This window comes from Notolabrus celidotus, chromosome 18, assembly GCF_009762535.1.
Source record: "Notolabrus celidotus isolate fNotCel1 chromosome 18, fNotCel1.pri, whole genome shotgun sequence".
Classification (NCBI taxonomy): domain Eukaryota; kingdom Metazoa; phylum Chordata; class Actinopteri; order Labriformes; family Labridae; genus Notolabrus; species Notolabrus celidotus.
In genome coordinates this window covers 3646029-3668293 of record NC_048289.1, presented here as the reverse complement: position 1 = coordinate 3668293, position 22265 = coordinate 3646029, and the positions used below count along the sequence as shown (strand labels likewise).

At 40.9% G+C, this 22265-nt stretch overlaps 2 protein-coding genes across 6 annotated transcripts in view; one reads left to right on the top strand and one right to left on the bottom strand.

Moving 5' to 3' along the window:
- The window catches only part of LOC117830306 (cerebellar degeneration-related protein 2-like), a 29649-nt gene extending 8483 nt beyond the window's left edge, over positions 1-21166 (bottom strand). The window contains exon 1 of the mRNA XM_034708365.1: positions 20747-21166. Coding sequence (XP_034564256.1) covers positions 20747-20825 — 79 coding nt within the window. The 5' untranslated portion in view covers positions 20826-21166. The remainder of the gene's footprint in view (positions 1-20746) is intronic.
- On the top strand, positions 3968-14000 carry LOC117830305 (piggyBac transposable element-derived protein 4-like). Of its 5 annotated transcripts, XM_034708360.1 has the most exons (6): positions 3991-4028; positions 4226-4306; positions 7580-8834; positions 8991-9364; positions 11729-13261; positions 13418-14000. In XM_034708360.1, exons 5-6 carry the CDS (start codon positions 11795-11797, stop codon positions 13844-13846), a joined length of 1896 nt encoding a protein of 631 aa, XP_034564251.1. In that variant the 5' UTR covers positions 3991-4028; positions 4226-4306; positions 7580-8834; positions 8991-9364; positions 11729-11794; the 3' UTR covers positions 13847-14000. The 5 variants fall into 5 exon arrangements, with proteins under 5 accessions (XP_034564253.1, XP_034564255.1, XP_034564252.1 ...); XM_034708364.1 differs by lacking the exon at positions 8991-9364 and having other exon boundaries at positions 3987-4306; positions 7580-8453; positions 12881-13261; XM_034708363.1 differs by lacking the exons at positions 7580-8834; positions 8991-9364 and having other exon boundaries at positions 4004-4028.
- Positions 21167-22265: the final 1099 nt, after the last annotated feature.

Here is a 22265-nt window from a genome sequence, read left to right as displayed (position 1 = left end):
CCTGCAGCATGTCTCTCTGCAGGTCCTCTTCTCTCTGCTGACTGAATATGAAGGTCAAGGTTTGGGGCCAAGACTATTCAGAGACACCTCCCTACTGAGATTTGGAAAAGCAGGAGACTGAAGCCGGGATTGTTACTGCATAAGATGAGTGTGATAAACAACGGTGGATGCGACAAATTCCAATGTTTAATCTGTGCTTCATGCATGCTAATGCACATGAAAATTAAGATGAGTCACTGCCATCATACTTTATTCTGACTGTGCTCTGACTCAGCTGTATTGACGGACTATATTTCTGGGTCTGAGTCAGCAGGATGCGGTCTGTGACCTCTCAGGGAGAAAGCAGAGGACTAAACAGAGCAGCCAAGGAAGTCATCTCTCACTCGGCCTCGGCTCTAGCTTTAATACTGGATATTGCTCACCAGGACTGATGCCAAGCCCTGACTTTTATCCCTGCAACATTCACCATCAGTGCAGTGATGGAGGAAATACAGACATGGTGCACTCAACCAGAACGTGTTCATGTTTACTGAGGATGCTCGGGTATTTTAAACACAGAGGAATGTTTATTTATCCTGATTGATTTCCCTCTATCAATCATTGTGTAGCATGAGGTTACAATATGTTTGTCTAATTTACAAAATCGACCAAAAAAAAAAAAGATGGAAAACAATTTCAGTAGTAAATCATTTTTATCAGCCATTTTGATTTTGAACCAACAGCAAAACATTGACCCCCCTCCTCCTTTGGGGCTCCTTTGGAGTTTTAGTAATTGGTCTTACTCGTGATCTAGGATGTGGAAAAATGATCAGAGCAGAGATGTAGGGGATGGAGTGTAGTCTGCAGAGGCAGAGCACTGTGTCCTGTTTGGTTGAAAACGTGTTGTGAGGCTTGCTCCAAAACTGTAGTTTCCTATACTGTGTGATATCCCCTGACTTTAAGGCATCACACACAGAACAGACATCTTACAGACCGCGAGGAGATATTTCCTAAACTGACAAATACAGGATTAAAATCACATTTACCACAATAAGGCCCTTAGACAAGCCCTTGAGATCCTCTTCATATCTGAAAATACATACACTACCAGTCAAAAGTTTGGAAACACCTTCTCATTCAAGGGTTTGTATTTATTTTAATTATTGTAAACACTGTAGATTAATACTGAAGACATCAACACTATGAAAGAACATATATGGAATTATTGAATGAACAAAAAAGTGTTAAACAAAACAGAATCTGTTTTATATTTTAGATTCTGTAAAGTAGACCCCTTTTTCCTTCATGACAGCTTTGCACACTCTTGGTATTCTCTCAGTCTGCTTCATGAAGTGGTCTCCTGGAATGGTTTCTAATGAACATGAGCCTTGTCAAGAGTTCATTTGTAGAATGACTTGCCTTCTTAATGTGTTTGAGACCATCAGTTGTGTTGTTCAGAGGTAGGGTTAGTACACAATGGATAGTCCTATTTGACTACTGTTGTAATCCAGATTATGGCAAAACCAGATTATTTCATAGTTTTGATGTCTTCAGTATTAATCTACAATGTTAAAAATAATTAAAATTAATAAAAAACATTGAATGAGAAGGTGAGGCCAAACTTTTGACTGGTAGTGTATTTATGTATTTCCAGAAAACCAGTGAGATGGCTGACAGAAAAGGAAAGTGTGTTCTCCAAAGCTGAACAAGAATACAGGAGAAAGAGGAAGACAAAGGGAGAGTGGAGGAGGAGAAGACACCCAATCAATACAACTCAGAGCACTCGCACACCACACAGCAAGTCAATATTCCCCACAGATGATATCCGTTTGCTCCAGACAGACCTGGGGCCTGACCCAAACAGGATGAAACCACTGAGGCTGGAGCTCCACTGTAATTGCATCATGTATGACAGATACATTTCCTGCATTCTTCAAGAAACCAGCAGGCTGTGTGCTAAACAATCTGAGTTAGGTGTAGATGTAGAGAGAAAGGGATCATTTCTAGTGTCTGTGGTGATCTCTTCCACAGGCAGTGCTGTTTTTGTAGGTGCATGTCTCCCATAAGAGTCCCTGGAATGTGCAAAACAGGACTTCCCTCCTCTTCTTCTGCAGAAAAGGAATTGAGATAGCAGACATTGTTCAGAAACCTACTGAATGCTGCAGCATTTAGCAACCAGAACCTTTTCCTTTGTGCTTGAACAGCATTTGAACAGTCTGTCATGAGAGTTGTGTCAAGTAGACAAGCAGTGTTTCCCCTACCATTATACTGGGGGGGCCTTGGAAGTTCAGTAAATTGTATTTTCTATATAGCGCCAGATCACAGCAGAAGTAATTCAGAGTTACCTCTCTTATAGATCAGGTCTTAAACTTGTTCCTTTATTAAACAGACTAAATATCCTTAAGTCATTGATCTTATTGACATGACGGGATGTCATTATGCTCATCTGTTCTCTGAGTTCTGCCCGATGCGCACACAGACACACAAACACGTGCGCTCCCATACACACATCACAGCACAATGATAAGATAAATGTTCATCAACAACTCGTTCTTTCAAGACGACAACGAGACTATTACGAGCTGAAGTGCATCACTGATGGAAATTAAGAGGTCGTCTAATCTTTAGAAATGAAAGCTATGCATTCCTGTGACAGGCTGAGTTATAATTCGAGGGGCTCAATGTTAGCTTGGTCTCTACCTGCAGCAGGTGTGCTGTGTGAACCAGCTCTCATCTTCATTGAGGATTATTACCCCCGGTGTGTGTTAGTGATAAAGACACAACCAGGTGACGTCTGTTTAATATTTCACGTTTGACCTTTTTACCGCTCTCACCATAAAACGCCCTCAGTCTACAGCTTGTTTTAATCCAGTTTGGTGAAACATCAGACACATTTAGTAAGTTTGGATCAACACCTTGGCATCAAAGAGTGTCGTGAGCTGTCTGTCTATAGCGCCTCACTGCAGGTGCATTCAGGGACTGTCGTAAAAGTGCAATGCAGACCTGTACTTTGCGTTCATGGCATTTTTCTTTGAATCAAGAGAATCAGATATAGTGGTCACATGGAGAATGTTTTTGACTTTTTGGCAGGCCATATTATGTAACTTAAGATATTACAAAAGCAAAAGTGTTAAAAGATGAAAAGTTGAGGATTTTAACTTTTTTTATAGATAGATAGATAGAGGCAAAGTCTGTCTGCACAGACTGATTCTCTGCTCCTGACTCCTGGAACAAGTTTCAGCAGCGTGTTGAGTTAAATGCACTTTTACTTTTTGGACAATTTAGACACTTAATTTTCAACCTTTCAACCCCGCTTTGTAACTGTTTTAGCTATAGGTTTACCATATTTATTGTATCATTTTAATCAACAGTCAAGAAGAAGAATCAAGAAATCTTTATTTCTAGTGAGCTCGCACACACAAGGAAATTGAGGTGGTGAATGGAACACTGGTACTTAACAAGACAGTAAGGACACAATAAGACAGTAAGGACAATAAATATAGAAACCTAAATTCTAATCTAAAAATTCTAAATAAAATTAAAAAACCATCTGTACAAAGAAAGGTATAGAAGTACTTTTAAGATATAGGCCTAAATAAATGAATACGCCTAAGCCAGAGTGCAAATTTTAGTGGATGAATATCATAATAAAATATGTTGTAGAATAAATTACAATATTGCACGTGGTTGTTAAGATATTGCACTGGAAATCAAGGATTGCACATGTATGTGATGTATCACAGTCGCTTCCTATTTTAATACAGCTCATTTTATTTGTATCATTTTATCTGATCTTTTAATAGTTCGTATCTCCAAACCAAAACAGTTATCATATTTGAGGACTTTTGATACTCTTGATGCATTGTTGTTTATTATTATTATTATTATTATTATTATTATTATTATTATTATTATTATTATGGCCTCGAGCTGTTTTTTTTCTTTTATTTTGGCGGGCACATTTCGATGATGTCACTTCCTGTAAATTCGCGCCATTCACATCGATCGACGAGCACTTTCTGTTCGGAGCAGAGACCTTCAGATGAGAGGTAAAGGCTTGTTTATCTCGTGATAAAATACGGGTAAACTGCAGAATAGCGCTCAGGATGTTCTTTTTTTAACCAACACACCTCGTCTTGATCTAAACCCGCGTTGGCTGAGTGTGTTTAGAGCATGGTTTTGAGCGTGTTTCACAGAGCAGAGCACTTCATTTCGATATGTGAATACACCGTGGTTTTCTAAACAGTCATCCCTCCTGGTCCTCTGTTTGGGTGAAGGAGCCCAGATTTATGAAGATGCTGTCCTGAAATTATTTCATTTTCAAAAGGTAAGTGAACTGTCTTTATTTTTGCTCCTATTAATTGTTATTCTTCTAATTAAAGATAATGTAATGTTGTTACTACATGCTTTAAAAGAACCTTTAAGCCAGAACAAGTATACAATACAGGGCTGTTACTATGCAATAAGAAACACTCTGAATTGTATCTTGTTTCTTATGTAGTGTTTCAATATAAATTCAAGTAATAAAAATGTTGCAGTGGCATTCATGAACAACTTTTATTTAAGCCTCAGAAATCTTTGAGGTTTCCCTCATTAACACTGATGTCGAGATACAGTTCAAACACTTATACATTTAATCTAGAGACAATCAATTAAAATTAGAAAAGGTCCAGTAAGAGAAAATCTCTTTAAACAAGGATTAGTATAAATATATATTTTGTGTAATTTGCTGCACGATGTACTACTATATAATTTGAAGTAGTTGTATGAACATCTGTTGGCAGTCAACAACTGATAATGAAACCAGGTTTGATGTTCTATCTAACATATATATGCTTACGATGAGCTAATGGTGTGCGATATATATTGAATATACTCGTTTACTATACTTTATACTCATTTTTTGAAATTCCTGGGTAGATGCTCTTCAGGCGAAACTCGGGGGTTTAGTTACCCTTTAAAGCTGGGGTTGGTAGCCAGATTTGGATACACTTTTTGTTATACTGGTTAAAATGATCTTTATGTCCCGATGGCAATCAATACATAATGTGTTCCGCCTCCTGCACGTACATTTCATGTTTGTTTGTGTTTTTAACTTTCACTATGAGAATGCTTTGGTGTTTTTTTACCGCGGAGTGAGACATGAGTTGACGTAGTGCAAAACACAAACGATGTGCTGAGTACCGGTTTTGAATCAGTCACAGGAGCTCATGCATGTGATCAGGGGCGTTGCTTTCATTTAAATTGTTGTGGAAGGTCCCCCTCAAGGATTCTTGCTGAATGCAAATTTTGTTTCTTTGAGTTGTCAGTGGGATAAACCCTCAACTTTATTGTTCAATTTAGTACTACTAATGCCCACTACTGTCAGACAGTTTGTTACATGGTGTTACCTCATTCTCAATTTTAACATGGTATCAACATTTCATTATTTTTAAAGGCGGTTATTGCGACACCCCTAGTATACACCAAGCATCAACCTCTGGCCGCGAGAATTGAAACCAATGTGTAAGTGTTAAAAACAGACTGTATAAATAATGGATAGTAGCCGTGATGTCACCAAGCGGCAACCTCCGGTCTAAAAATATGAGTCAATGCGGAAGTGTTAAAAGCTGCAGTTCATCGAGGATCCGCTTGAGGCTGGCTCCGGAAGTACCGGAAGTCACAAACACATGAATGGGGAAAAGCTGATCTTTGCAGCATTAATAAACATGTTTACAGCCTGGTACAAAAGATGAGTGTAGTCTGAATAGCTAATTTCTCGACGTCCTCTCACTGTGAGGGGGGTGAATTTTTTTCTAATTCGGCAATTTCGAAGATATTGAGATTACCAGTCTTCCAATGAGAGGCACAGCTGCCTGTGGGAACACTGCAGCTGTTGGCTAGGAGGCTCAAAGCCCGCCTCTTTACGTCACACTGGCTCAACAGAAGCAATATGGCTGCCGCAGCCGATTGGTCTCAAAACAGCTCTTCAGAAACAGATGGGTGACGTCACGGATACTACGTCCATATTTTTTACAGTTTATGGATGTCACCCATCAGTTCCTGAGCGCTGTCTTGAAGCCAATCGTCAGCGGCAGCCATATTGGTAATGCAGAACTCAACCAGTCAGAGTGTGACGTAAAGAGGTGGAGATTGAGCCTCCTAGCCAACCGCTGTGTTCCCGCCTGTCAGTCAAGTCAGTCATGTCCTTATTTGGGCAAAAACTTGTGAACTTAATATCTTCTGAACCGTCAAGTTAGAAAAAAATTCACACCCTGTACAGTGTGTGCTGATAGAGGAATTAGCAACGTGGACCCAAGCCGTTTTTTGAACCAGGCTGTAAACATATTTATTTCTGCTGTAAAGATCGTCTTCTTTGAATGGGTGTGTAAGTGGTTTCTGGTGTTTCTGCAGCCAGCTTCAAGTGGACACTCTGAGTCGCAGTTTATAACACTTCTGCATAGGCTTCATATTTTGAGACCGGAGGTTGCCCCTTGGTTAAAAACTGCAATTCATTGAGTGTCCGCTTGAGGCTGGCTTCGGAAGTACCTAAAATCACATACACAAAAATTAAAAAAAGACAATCTTTACAGCAGAAATTAATCCCTCAAGGATTTCGCAGGTTTTTTTTTGTGATTGTTGCGGCCCAAAAAGACTGTTTTTGCAACAGCTTTTTGAAAAAATTACAGTGAAAGTTGCGATTTTTTAAAAGCTTTTTTCCCAAATAACATCTGAGGGGCAAGTAAATATGCTAAATTATTGTTTTTACTGTTGTTGGTAGCCTTACCAAAAAATTGCTTGAGATTTCAACTATATTGATTCTGTTGATTCACAGAAAAATGCCATGAAAGGGCTGTATTGCACATTTACGTCGGTCCTTGAATGCATCTGCAGTGACAGGCGCACTCAGTCAGTCAGTTCACGGCACTCTGAAATGCATCTGCATCTTTCAACAAGGAGTTGATCAAAACTTACTAAACGTGTCTGATGGATCACCAAACTGGATTAAAACGGCAAACATCAAATATTAAACAGACGTCCCCCCGTTGTGTTTTTGTCACTAACGCACACCGGGGGGTAAAAATCCACAATGAAGATAAGACAGATGCATGGGGGCTGGGAGAGCTGTTTCATAAAGCACACCTGCTGCAGGTAGGTGACCAAGCTAACACTGTGAACAAATGCAAACAAATGAAAGAAAGAGAAATCAAGTGAATCACTGATGTGTGTGATGTTATTGTGGATGGCGCGTGGGATAGAAACACCTTGGTTAATCTACCAATCAGACACGTTAAACATTGTAGACCCTTCCCCCCCCCCAAAGTCCCGGGACCTTTTGTAAAGTACTACCCCTGAGCAGGGTCTTTTAAGGGGGGAGATTATCTACCCCTGAACTAAATTTGGATCCTGGGTCCACCGGTCAAAACGCACGTAGTTCAGGGGAAAAGTCCCTCCGGTTGAAAAACGCACCTCAAATACATCCCGCCCACTCTCAAACAAAGATCCATATACCGCCAAACATGAACTAATTTACATAAGAACAACACAGGAGAAAAGATGTTGCTGCAGGAAAAAATCTAAACAGGTTGGTTTTGTTATCATATTTACAATATTTCCACAGGTGCAGTAGAAGCAACATCTACAGGTGGATACAGCTTGGAAGGTTCCTTGAATCCATACCAGGAAAGATGCAGACTCATAACACCCTAGAAGAAGAAAGAGATCTACTAAATCCGTCACCAAAGAGGGCCAAGATGGAAGATGTAATGGATAGAAGAGCAGAAACAGAGGAAACAGAGAGGGGAGAAGAAATTGATGGAGGGGCAGAAACAGAGGAAACAGAGAGGGGAGAAGAAATGGATGGAGGGGCAGAAACAGAAAAAGTGAGGGGAGAAGAAATGGATAGAAGGGCAGAGACAGAGGAAAAAGTGAGGGAAGAACCTGAGGAGAAGTCAGACACAGATGATGATGATTATGATGAGGATTACCAGGTTTCCTCTGAATCATCAGACTCCTCTGAGAGCGGTGAAGACTTTGAAGAGACAGAGAACACCGCTGGCTGGACGACCAAGAGTGGGCTTTGCTGGTCCCCAACTCAAGAGAATATGCTCCCATATGTCCCCGTGCCCACTGGTCTGAGACCAGGGCCTACTAAACATGCCACCTCTCGCATTGAAACCATTAAGTCCAGTTTTGACCTGTTTCTGACAGAGGATATCCTGCAGCTCATTTTGAAAACAACAAACAAGAACGGGAGACAGCACACCAAAGACTGGAAGGACCTTGATGTCACAGACCTCCAAGCAAACATCGGCTTGCTCATCCTCATCGGTGTATTCTGCTGCCGTAACGAACCATTGATTAGCCTGTGGGATCACCAAAGCGGAAGGACAATGTTCAGAGCCACAATGAATAATGGGAAATTCAGTCTCATCAGGTCAGTCCTCAGATTTGAGGGCAAGCCAACCACTTGAAAGAGGCTGGCTCCTGACAAGGCGGACCAAGGGAAGCAAGTGGTCCTAGAGATGACCAGGGGGCTTAAAGGCCACACTGTCACCTGTGGTAACTTTTTCACATCACATGGCTTGTCTCAGGAGCTGCTGCGAAGTAAAATTGCCCTGGTTGGGGCCATGCGCAACAGCAAGCCGGAGCTACCCCCCAAACTGCTTCGAGCAAAGGAGCGGGAGGTCTTCTCCTCCTTGTTCGGCTTTGACAAGACCCACACTGTGGTCTCTTACATCCCAAAGCGGGGGAAAAATGTGATCCTGCTCAGCTCTAAACACAGAGGCAAAGAGGTCAAAGATGGGAAGAAGAAAAAGCCGGTGGTGGTCACGGACTATAACAGCTGTAAGGGGGCTGTTCACAGCCTTGATAAGGTAAGCACCATTTCTCACATATCCTGAATAAAACATTTCTAACATTGAATTTATTTGCTTGTCTGGGGTAAATTTTAGTACAGCTTTTCTTGAATATTTGTTACCTGCATTCATGTCATTCAATCAAATTATTTTCTGTTTGTTTTTCTGTTGCAGGCTGTCAGCAAATACAGCTGTAGATTGAAGTCCAGGAAGTGGCCCTGTGTGATTTTTTGCCACATCATTGATGTCTCTGCAAACAACGCATTTGTGCTGTGGAATTCAGTGGATTTTTCACTGCAACAAAAAAAGTCTCTCAGGAGGAGGTTTTTCCTTGAAGAGTTGGGGAAATCCCTTGTGACCCCTCTCATGGCCAAGAGACCAACCAGCCCCCGTGAGCCAGCCGCTGCCTCCATGGTGGAGTCTATTCAGCAACTAGTAGAGACAGAGGAAGACTTACCACAGGACAAAACCAGCAAGACAAGAAGGATGCAGTGCATGTTTTGCCAGAAGAGAAAAAGAGTGTGGAACACCTGTTGTAAATGTGGGGGGTACGTATGCATGGTTCACATGGACAATATTTGCCAGAAATGCTTCCCCTGAACACCCACACAAACACTCATACACAAACATACAAACACACATACAAGCACGCACACACACACAAACACACATTCTCACTTTTTTTGTATTTTCTTTGAGCTCTCTTAGTTTTGTTGAGAAAACTGAACATTTTAAACTCTGTTAAATAAAAAATGTTCATTTCAAAGTGATTTTGAATTTTTGCTTTATTTGCAGAACAAAATGTGGTGAAAGGTCACAAGAAGATGTAGAATTTGACATGTCATATTGGGGTGATTTCATAAAAACAACAGTAATCTATATAATATGAAATCAAAGCTGTCTATTTGAAGCTAGGGTTGGTAGTCAGATTTAGATACACTTTTTGTTATACTGGTTAAAATTATCTTTATGACCCGATGGTAATCAATACATAACGTGTTCTTAAAAAAGAGGTAAAAAAGAAAGCCGCAATCTACAGCCGGAGTAAACCTGGGAAAACACCAACCAATCCCTGCCATCAGGAGCCAAATGATGAAACCAATCAAATCCCGTCCTGTCGTTCTGCCCGCCTCCTGCTCGTACATTTCATGTTTGTTTGTGTTTTTAACTTTCACTATGAGAATGTTTTGGTGTTTTCTTACAGCAGAGTGAGACATGAGTCGACGTAGTCCAAGATAAGATAAGATATAAGATAAGATATACTTTATTTGTCCCCCGTTGGGGGAAATTCTTTTGTTACAGCAGCTTACAACACGGGACAGGGGAATACAACAATGTACTAACATAGTTAAAAAACACAAACCATGTGCTGAGGACCGGTTCTGAATCAGTCACCATCATATGGTCGCAAATCAGCGGCGCTCATGCATGTGAGCAGGGGCGTCGTTTTGGAGGAGCTCCTGAGGGGAGGGGTGGGTGGGTTAGACAGAGTCCTGAGGAAATGCTATCTTCAAATCCATGCTAGTTTTCCGTGACTACCAACCCTGGCTTTAAGGGTCTAAACCCTGAGAATTTATCAGGACTGATGTTAGTTAAAGAGTAACTACACCCCCACACCATTTTGTTTAGCTGAACACTTATTTATGAGTATTAAGTAGTGCTGTTAATCAATGTGGATCTTGATACCAGCAGTTGAGTATAAAGTATTAAAACTCCTCAAATTGTGTTAAAAAGGTGCATAAACACTGCCCTCTTCAGGTCGAAACCCCTCTACCGAAATTGATTTTTTCTAACGGCTGACCTGGTGCACGCTAACAGAATTGGTACACAAGCTCGTCATCAGACTCTATAAAAAACTTCACCCGGCTCAGTAAACTGGCAGGAGTGGAATGGACTACGAGGATTACACACTGATGTTGACCTTAGTGGTTGGATCATTCTGTTAGCATAGATTGATTTTGTGTACATGTGAGAGTTGTGAGTTTCCAGAACTTAGGAAGATAGTTTTTAGTTCCTGGCAGTAGTTCGGTTAATACATTTTTCCATTTGAAGCAGGCTGGTAACTTTAGCTGTAAGTTAGCTATAGCTAGCAGTGTAGTCCAGTAGGGTTTGGCACTGTTACTCCCCTGGCTGCAAAAAAACACTGTCTCTCTGTGAAAGACTCTGGGTGCAGCTCTCTTTCTCTCTCGGGATCTTGAAATAGTCTGTCACCCAAAAATAGCTCAATGGATGTATGTAGCGCGGGATCTAACCATGGCTAGCATTAGCAAGCTAATCATTTCATTCATTCTCTGCTACAAGTATGTTCACTAGCCTGAAGCTTTTCCCCTGTTCACTGGCTGCAGACGCCGCTGATCAACTCTCTGTGGACAAGGCTGATGAAGTTTTGCAGATAAAATCCCAACGCAGCAGGGATGTGAATTTTAAGATCGCTCCTGAGATTTTATCTGTTTGTTTACTTCTGAATCACTGTCTAAAGAAATAGAGTGATACAGTATAATATCACAAATAGAATATATATATTCTTGATCAGTTATTTCTCCTGGTAGTTTCCCCGTTTGATCTCGTTTTCTTCATGAAGAGAATTAAAGTCTGACAGGAAAGTTTGTCTGTTAGTAAAAACACTTGTTATATTTCCCCTCAGGTTAATAAAGTTTCATATAAGGCTGATCAGGGGGGAGATTATCTACCCCTGAACTAAATTTAGACCCTGGGTCCACCGGACAAAACGCACATAGTTCCGGGGTAAAGTCCCTCCTGTTGAAAAACCCCTCATCATATATATCCCGCCCACTCTCAAACAAAGATCCATATACACCCAAACATAAACTAATTTACATAAGAACAGGTGAAAAGATCTAAACATGTTGGATTTGTTTATTAACATAATATTATTTACAATATTTCCACAGGTGCAGTAGAAGCAACATCTTCAAGTGGATACAGCTTGGAAGGTTCTTGAATCCATACCAGGAAAGATGGAGACTCATTGCACCCTAGAAGAAGAAAGAGATCTACTAAATCCGTCACCAAAGAGGGCCAAGATGGAAGATGTAATGGATAGAAGAGCAGAAACAGAGGAAACAGAGAGGGGAGAAGAAATGGATAGAAGGGCAGTGACAGAGGAAACAGAGAGGGGAGAAGAAATGGATGGAAGAGCAGAAACAGAGGAAACAGAGAGGGGAGAAGAAATGGATAGAAGGGCAGTGACAGAGGAAACAGAGAGGGGAGAAGAAATGGATGGAAGAGCAGAAACAGAGGAAAAAGTGAGGGAAGAACCTGAGGAGAAGTCAGACACAGATGATGATGATTATGATGAGGATTACCAGGTTTCCTCTGAATCATCAGACTCCTCTGAGAGCTGTGAAGACATTGAAGAGACAGAGAACACCGCTGGCTGGACGACCAAGAGTGGGCTTTGCTGGTCCCCAACTCAAGAGAATATGCTCCCATATGTCCCCGTGCCCACTGGTCTGAGACCAGGGCCTACTAAATACGCCACCTCTCGCATTGAAACCATTAAGTCCAGTTTTGACCTGTTTCTGACAGAGGATATCCTGCAGCTCATTTTGAAAACAACAAACAAGAACGGGAGACAGCACACCAAAGACTGGAAGGACCTTGATCTCACAGACCTCCAAGCATACATCGGCTTGCTCATCCTCATCGGTGTATTCTGCTGCCGTAACGAACCATTGATTAGCCTGTGGGATCACCAAAGCGGAAGGACAATGTTCAGAGCCACAATGAATTTCAAGAAATTCGGTCTCATCAGGTCAGTCCTCGGATTTGAGGGCAAGCCAACCACTTCAAAGAGGCCGGCTCCTATTTGGGTGTTGTGGGAAAAATGGACCGATCGCCTCCCCATGCTTTTCAACCCAGGCCGAGACATCTGTGTAGGTGAGCAACTTGTGCCATTCAGAGGCAACTGCAAGTTTCTGACATACATGCCAAATAATGAAAAAAAATATGGTCTTAAAGTTTGGGTCACCTGCGACGTTGAAACGTCATATGCCTGGAGGATGCAGGTTTACACAGGCAGAAAGGCTGGAGGGCCTGACAAGGCGGACCAAGGGAAGCAAGTGGTCCTAGAGATGACCAGGGGGCTTAAAGGCCACACTGTCACCTGTGGTAACTTTTTCACATCACATGGCTTGTCTCAGGAGCTGCTGCGAAGTAAAATTGCCCTGGTTGGGGCCATGCGCAACAGCAAGCCGGAGCTACCCCCAAAACTGCTTCGGGCAAAGGAGCGGGAGGTCTTCTCCTCCTTGTTCGGCTTTGACAAGACCCACACTGTGGTCTCTTACATCCCAAAGCGGGGGAAAAATGTGATCCTGCTCAGCTCTAAACACAGAGGCAAAGAGGTCAAAGATGGGAAGAAGAAAAAGCCGGTGGTGGTCACGGACTATAACAGCTGTAAGGGGGCTGTTCACAGCCTTGATAAGGTAAGCACCATTTCTCACATATTCTGAATAAAACATTTCTAACATTGAATTTATTTGCTTGTCTGGGGTAAATTTTAGTACAGCTTTTCTTGAATATTTGTTACCTGCATTCATGTCATTCAATCAAATTATTTTCTGTTTGTTTTTCTGTTGCAGGCTGTCAGCAAATACAGCTGCAGAAGGAAGACCATTAAGTGGTCCTGTGCGATTTTTTACCACATCATTGATGTCTCTGCAAACAACGCATTTGTGCTGTGGAATTCAGTGGATTCTTCGCTGCAACAAAAAAAGTCTCTCAGGAGGAGGTTTTTCCTTGAAGAGTTGGGGAAATCCCTTGTGACCCCTCTCATGGCCAAGAGACCAACCCGCCCCCGTGAGCCAGCCGCTGCCTCCATGGTGGAGTCTATTCAGCAACTAGTAGAGACAGAGGAAGACTTACCACCGGCCAAACCTGCAGGCAACACATGCAGGAAGCAGTGCATGTTTTGCAAGAACAGAAAAAGAGTGTGGAACACCTGTTGTACATGTGGGGGGCATGTATGCAAGGGTCACATGAACGTTATTTGCAAGAAATGCTTCCCCTGAATACCCACACAAACACTCATACACACACAAACATACAGACACACACACACACACACTCTCTCTCACTTTTTTGTATTTACTTTTGAGCTCTCTTAGTTTTGTTGAGAAAACTGAACATTTTGAACTCTGTTAAATAAAAAATGTTCATTTCAAAGTGATGTCTAATTTTTGCTTTATTTGCAAAACAAAATATGGTAAAAGGTTATAAGAAGATGTAGAATTTGACATGTCATATAGGGGTGATTTCATAAAAACAACAGGAGTAACATGTAATCAAACTGTCGATTTAAGGGTCTTAACCCTAAGAATTCATCAGGACTGATGTTTAAGTAGGAACTAAACCCCCACTCATTTTTTTTCAGCTGAAAATGTATTTATATGAGTATTAAGTAGTGCTGTTAATCAATGTTGGTCTTGGTTGAGTATAAAGTATTAAAATTCCTTAAATTGTGCTGAAAATCTGCATAGATGCTGCCCTCTACAGGTTAAAACCTGACTACTGCAATGCTGTTTTTCTAACAGCTGACCTGTTACACATTGAAGTATTTTGTACATAGGTTTGTCATCAGACTCTATGAAAAACTTCACCCGGCTCAGTAAACTGGGAGGAGTAGAATGGACTACGAGGATTACACACTGATGTTGACTTTAGCGGTTGGATCATTCTGTTAGCATGGATTGATTTTGTGTATATGTGAGAGTTGTGAGTTTCCAGAACTTAGTTCCTGGCAGTAGTTCGGTTGATACATTTTTCCATTTGAAGCAGGCTGGTAACCTGTAGCTGCAAGTTAGCTATAGCTAGCAGTGTAGTCCAGTAGGGTTTGGCACTGTTATTCCCCTAGCTGCAAAAGCACTGTCTCTCTGTGAAAGACTCTCTTTCTCTCTCCGGATTAAAATAGTCTGTCACCGCAAAAAATTGCTCAATGGATGTACGTAGCGCCCGTCAGCCAGTGAACGCCCCCATCAAATCCTGTGATTAGTGGCAGGAAAAGAGGCTGTCAACCTAATCCACATCCCCAAGACTGCAGGTGAACGTCTACCTGTTTATTCATGCATGTTTTTCAGTTACAGCATCAGCACCATCCTGTCTCCGGAAATGTACCACTATAACTCCTCGCCATGAGAAGAAGTGGTTGATAGAAGAGGATAGGCAGGAAATGAGGTAAGTGGTGCAGCAACAATGAGGATCTTTGTCTCTAATGAGTCAGTTTATAGGATTTTTAAAACTGCATTTGGGAGCCGTACAGCATGACGGGGATGCAAATTTTAAAAATACGTTTGGAATAACTTTGTTGTAGTGTTAATTTTGGCGGCTATTTTAGATTTAGTCTTAGTCTTAAGACGAATATGCCTGTTAGTTTTAGTCACATTTTAGTCTTTTCAGCCCTTTTTAGTTTTAGTCGACCAAAACTCAAAACATTTTAGTCTAGTTTTAGTCAGATTTTAGTCTTTGATTTTTGCCAAAACATTTTTCTCTATAAAATAATTCATGTAGTTGGTCAGATATCAGTATCAGGGCTACCAAGTGTTCAAATAGTCAATATTTCACTCTTTTAACACTTTTGTGTAATATCTTAAGTTAGATTATGTAGCCTGCTAAAAAGTCAAAAGAAAACATTCTTGATGTGACCACTATGAAGATATTTCTATTCTCTTGATTCAAATAAAAATGCCATGGACACAATTTAAGGGCTGTATTGCACTTTTACGACGGCCCCTGAATGCACCTCACAGCGACAGAGGCACTGGACAGTCAGTTCACGGCACTCTGAAATGCATCTGCATCTTTAATGACAAGTAGTTGATCAAAACTTACTAAATGGGTCTGATGTTTCACCAAACTGGATTAAATCAAGCTGTAGACGAGGAGCTTTTCACGGTAATAGCGGCAACAACGTCAAATATTAAACAGACGTCCCCCGATTGTGTCTTTGTCACTAACACACACCGGGGGTAATAATCCTCAATGAAGATGAGACAGATGCATGGAGGTGGGGAGAACTGGTTCATAAAGCACACCTGCTGCAGGTAGAGACCAAGCGAACACTGAGCCCCTCAGATAATAACTCAGCCTGTCACAGGACAGGTCACTCCCCGCACAACGGGGGCAACATGGATTCTTAATGTCCGACGATACGCCACTAATGTTTTCGTCTCGTCCTCATCTCGCCAACGAAATCAAAACATATTTTCGGCTTAGTTTTTATTATCAGTGATGCAGTTTAGCACATCTAAGTCTCATTTTCGTCATGAAAAAAAGTCATTGACGAACATATTTCGTCATAATTTTCATTAACGAAATTAACGCTACTTTGTTGGACCCTAAATTTCAACCCAGACACTATTTTGGGAGCGATATGGGTCCCTCAACATATCATGATAGCATGTACTGTATAATTTATACGTGTGAAAACCAAGCGGCAACCTCTTGTCTCAAACGATGAAGCCCATGCGGAAGTGTTATAAACTGCAATTCATCGAGAATCTGCTCAAGGCTGGCTGCAGAAACACCAGAAACCACATACACACCCATTCAAAGAAGACGATCTTTACAGCAGAAATAAACATGTTTACAGCCTGGTTCAAAAAACGGCTTGGCCCTACGTAGCTAATCTCTCTATCGGCACAAACTGTACGGGGGGTGAATTTTTTTCTAACGCGACGGTTCAGAAGATATTAAGATTTCGAGTTTTTGCCCATATAAGGACATGACTGACTCAACTCCAGGTCGTGAACACATAGCTGTTGGCTAAGAGGCTCAAACTCCACCCCTTTACGTCACACTCTCCCTGGTTGAGTTCCGCATTTCCAATATGGCTGCCGCCACCGTCGATTGGCTTCAAAACAGCTCTCAGGAACAGATGGGTGACGTCACGGATACTACGTCCATATTTTATATAGTCTACAGTGAAAACGTGAAAAAAAAACATTAGTTTAGATAATACTTTAGAGCCAGTAGAAACATGTTTTTAATTTCCTGATGGTACTGACCATAGACTGTATAAATAATAGTGACGTCACCAATCATGTTTCGGAAGCGCTGTTTTGAAGCCAATTGTCGACGGGTGCCATATTGGAAATACTGAACTCAACCTAACTTCTGTGGAGCTAGTGTGAGGTAAAGAGGCAGACTTTGAGCCTCCTAGCCCACAGCTACAGTGTTCCCGCCTGTCAGTCAAGTCACCTCTTGTAATGGAAAACTCGTAATGGAAAACTCGTAATCTTCGTATCTTCAAAACTGCCGCGTTACCTAAACTTACTTAAAGATTTGCCGTCCACTGACAGTTTGTTTCGAATTTGGGAGACTTTGCAATAAAACTGGTTCCCCACAAGGTTAACTTCCAAAAAAGTGTATCGTCTACAGGTGGGATGAAATATTGGTGCAGTCTCTGTGACATTAATCACTGGTTTCTTTCGAGGGTTTAAAACCAAACGATCATCGTCGCCATGTTAGAAATGCTGACTCAACCTAACCAGAGACAGACAAAGAGGGCGAGCTGAGGCAGGCCATAAGCCTCCAGGCAATCGCATTATCAATTTGGTATAAGGAGGAAGAGAAGTTGTTAAAAGTGGCAGGTATCTCAGCATGCAGTGGGTGAACTTTTTAAAAGTCATTAACAGCACTTCCTTTAACGGTGTAACATTGCCCAAGACACACATCCACAATCACTTACAAACTGCTTTCCATCAATTCATCTATCATCAACTGTCCTTACTGGACATCATACTGTGAGTGACCATCACAGAATAAAACCCTGATGTGCACTTTACTATGCAACAGAACATATAACTTATAGGAAATATTTAGAGAAGCCATGATAGATACCTAACCATATATATCCCATGATGCAATCACCTTACCCACAATCTATAATAAATGAGAGAAGTCACAGCTTCAGTCCTCTACAGATGTTCAGCATAGTGCCTTATTAAAATCATGACATCATCCAACATGCAGTTGCATGTATTGGAATGCTTGTTCCTCTCAGCTAGGGCTGGGTGATAATTGGATAACAATAATTATTGTGGTGTCATTTTTCTCAATTTAAATATGACAAATGTTCAATAGAAATTTGATATAAATAAATCTGTAATTACACTCCTCAACCACTGGAAATTAAGGGGGCGCTAATGTGCCTCAAACGCTAGTTGCCACCCAACATTAGACAGAGGAAGAAGACGGCATTGAACAGCCAATCATTTTGCAGGGTGATAGGTAGGCGGCGCTTAAAGACGTTTGAAGCAGAATGTAAACAGCTGAAAGGAGCACTGATAAAAACTCAAAACCTAGCAGCTCAAAGCAGAGTCGTTAGTCTGACACTGTGTGACTCTGCGTTAACAATTAACTTCATACACTTCATTAAATATACTTTCAGGATGTGGGTAAAGGAAGAGCACAGAGATAACTTGTGCTGTGCATTTCTAACACGTTTAATGTCCACCGCGACTGTAGGACAACTGAACACTGAATAACCGTGATGCATTCACTGCACTGTGGGAAACAATATTGCCCCGCAACCCTTAAAAATCTTCAATGGGAGAGCACAACTCAAAACAGTATTTTACTAGAATCATCGTTATACAATTTGACATATCTTTATTGTGAATTTAGACAAAACCATGCAAATGATCTCAACCTGAGAAAAATAAGTATCTCCAAAAATCGTATCTTACTCAAACAGACCTGCTTGGGGACTTTGTCGCTATATTTAGCGAGTTCTCAGACCCCTCTAGTGACTCTTTTTCAAAAAAGTGACTAGCGACAAATCTAGCGACTTCTTTTGGAGTTAACGGAGACTTTTGAAGACTGACATGAAAGCATGTACCGTTCTTACTCTTCTCAACCAGCAGTGGATGCTGCTGTGAGTCCCTCCTAGCTGCATTCAGAGCAGGAGGTGTTCACCCCTCAGCATCCAGACTGTTAATGTATCACGCATGTATGAAGACACCGCTGGATGATCCCGTCTACTGTCTTTCTTTGGTCCATTCAGATAGTTAATGTAGATTGTATACTATAAACATCTTGAAAATGTTATGGTTAAAAAATGTAATGCTTTACTTTGATTTGTTGTAGGCTCCTACGTGTATTTATAAACATATTTAGAGTGTTTTTTAACCTCTTCTTGTCTCTCCCTCAACGTTACTCATTTCTCCTGCAGCATCCATTACAATTACAGTTATGCAAATTGAATGATGATGTCATTTAGCGACTTCTAGCAACTTTTAGGACAGCAAATAGCTGCTTTCCTCACTGAGGAGCTGGCAACACTGCTTAAAACAAGATACATTAAACGATAAATACTGGGACTGTCAACTCCATTTCAGGTCGATTTCTTAAAATCAAAATCAATAAAAATCCTCAACTTAATCATTAATCTAAAGCACAACTCAATGTATTTTTTAATTACATGAATTAATTAAAGCTCCATCTAAAACATGTTGCTGGCTTAGATAGTAATGTATATTAGACTGTAATGCGTGGAATAATGGAGGTTAATATTAAAATGTTGATTTTTTTTATCAAACACAAAATAACAACATCATATATCAGCCATCGACTATCCTGCTCTCTAGTTATCAGCATCATTGAAAAATCTAAATCAGTCTATCACTACACTATACCTTTAAGGACAGATAGGAACATCATTTAGAGTGGTTTGTTCCTGGAAAAAAAACATCTCCTCATTCATAATGATGCTTCTTATCATGTGTAATGATGTTTTAGAGCAGGGGTTCCCAAACTTTTCTGCCCACGACCCCCAAAATATAGATGCCGAAGACATGCGACCCCCACTATTCCTCAAAGTGATTTAATGTGGCTTCATTTAGCTGGTCTGCAGAAAGTGACCCTACCTATATGAGCATGTGTCTGTGTTTCTTGTGCTGTTATGAATGAACCTGCTGCTACTGATGCTTTTGATAATTAACTGTTCACTAACCCTAAACTTAGGAGTCATCTGGAAACAAAGAAAGATGGCTGGATGCCATCTAACGACCACACAACTATTTTTGTTGATATTTTTTACTATAATGGGTAAAATTTGTTATTTTTAGATTTTTTATTGCATTGTTTCAGTATTTATTTGTTCACAAGTTAACTAATCATATATAAGTAATACAAAACCAAAAAGAGAAGAAAAGTTACACAAAAATAATAATAATAATTAACCTTACAGATAAAAAAGAAGATAATCATAAGACAAAAATGTAAATAAACAAAAAAGAAATAATAATAATAATAGTAAATGTTTTTAGATCACTTTAAAAAATATGTGTCTTGCAACCAACATTTTGGGAACCCCTGGTTTAGAGCACCTTAAAACACTGTGTTATTATCTTTCAGATCATTAATCAACGTTTTAGTGTATTTATATTGTTACCAGCCTTTGCATTAAGAAATTAAACTTCTTATTGTTATTATATTTCTGTCACGCTGAGGTGATGTCAGTCTCAAACATCAGAATATAACAATTTAAAGGATCTTAAATGTCATTTTGCTTGACTTAAACAATAATTATATGTTTTAATATTCTGTCAATCCACTAATACTTCATCCCTTTCAGTCTAATCAATATTAATTTAATGTTTATTTATCATCGCAATCTTACAGAACTGTCAGTGAGAGTCTGACAACATCACAGTCTGATGCTGACCATTTCCAGCAAAGGCCTCTCTTGGCATGCTGTCAATGCATTGTTGTCAAAGAAGCTCAGTCTGCTCTTTAAAGCTGCATCAGTGTCTGAGGGATAACATGGACATTCAGATGAGACATCTACATGACATCTCTGTTGTCTCCTCAGGCGACAGAGAGCCTTTGTTAGGTGCAGGCCAGCTGACCGGCCGGTGCCAGCAGCTGAACAACAGTGAGGATGCTGCGTGCACTGAAGGATGGTGTCTTACCCTGCTCCAGGTCCTGCTGGTCGTACCAGGGCTCTTCCTCTTCGGTCACAAACTCCTCCATTGTGCCCGAATTCAGCATGGAGTCCCCGCCAGGAAAACGTGGAAAAAATCCCCTCTGCGTGAACAATAGAGCTCCAGCGGGCTGGGTCCTCCAGATCAGCTGTGCACAGGCTCCTCTCGGCCGGGGAGTGTTGTGTGGGGAGCTCTACGTGTTTCCTCTGTTTCCTCGGTCACTCCCACCTCTCTCTCTTTCTCTCTCTCTCTATCTCTCTCTCATCCCCCCACCTCCACCCAGCACAGGCCCATCCCGGCGGCCTTCAGTCCATCCGCTGCTTCTCCCTCCGCTGCTGCAGAGAGCCTACAGACGTGGCAGCGATGTTGCAATAGCAGCACTTCCTCTCTCCCTGTCTACAGACGCACGATGCCTTCAGGTGCTGCTCTGTAAATCTGCGTCCTCTGTATTTCTACATTCAAACATAGACAGGTGACAGTAAAATTGAGCTATTACACATGCACGTTGATTAAAATATACTGGACTAAATATCATGATGTGTTGAAAATACATGATAAATAAACAATGATAATATCGAACAGCACTTTAAACGCCACATTCCTCATATATAATAGATTCAGGAGACCTTTAATGTTATGAATCCTACTTTAGTAATTGTATTAATGCTTTAGAGCAGGGGTTCCCAAAGTGTGGGTCGGGACCCCTTGGAGGTTCGCGGGTATAGAATGTATATAAAATGGACATCATCTCGCTCGGCTTGAAGTGAGTCTGCTACAAAAACCGCTCCCCCTAGTGGCTGGCTGCAGTATAGGTAAAAAACTGTCTCCCTCATTCATTTGAATGTGGCTGCAGTCAAACTTTAAAAGATAAATACACGTGGTACGAATGTTTCTCTCATCCGTATGCTGTGGTGATATGTAGTTATTATTTGACTGTTTTGTGTTCAAGTCCTCTTTTTCCTGAAAAGTTTCTTATTCGTTATTAGAGGTTTAAAAACAGGGTTTTACATCCTGGTTTACTTTGATTGACAGCTGCTGTAGAGAGAAACTCCATAGGACCTCGGGACAGTACACTGTAGGGTGTAGCTTGTTACCGTGGAAACACACAAATTCCCTACTGCGCAGAATCTGGCTGCAGAAAATGTACAAGATGGCAGCGTTCTGGAACAGGATATTTTGGCTTCAAAACCGTACAATGGGAAAAAGGCGGAGCGACGCTGTCCATTATATATACAGTCTATAGTCACGAGACACAATTGGGGGGTTGTGAGATGGCATCCAGAATGGTTTTTTTTATTATTATTATCTCAAAATATATTTTTTTACCCATTATACTAAAACATATTGACAAACATAGTAGCTAAACTTGAAACAAAACCTTGAAATAGAAAATGTAATGAGTTTTCTGCCTTTCTTTGTTGTCAGATGACTCCTAAGTTTAGGGTTTGTGAACAGTTCATCATCAAAAGCATCAGTAGCAGCAGGTTCATTCATAACATTGCAGGAA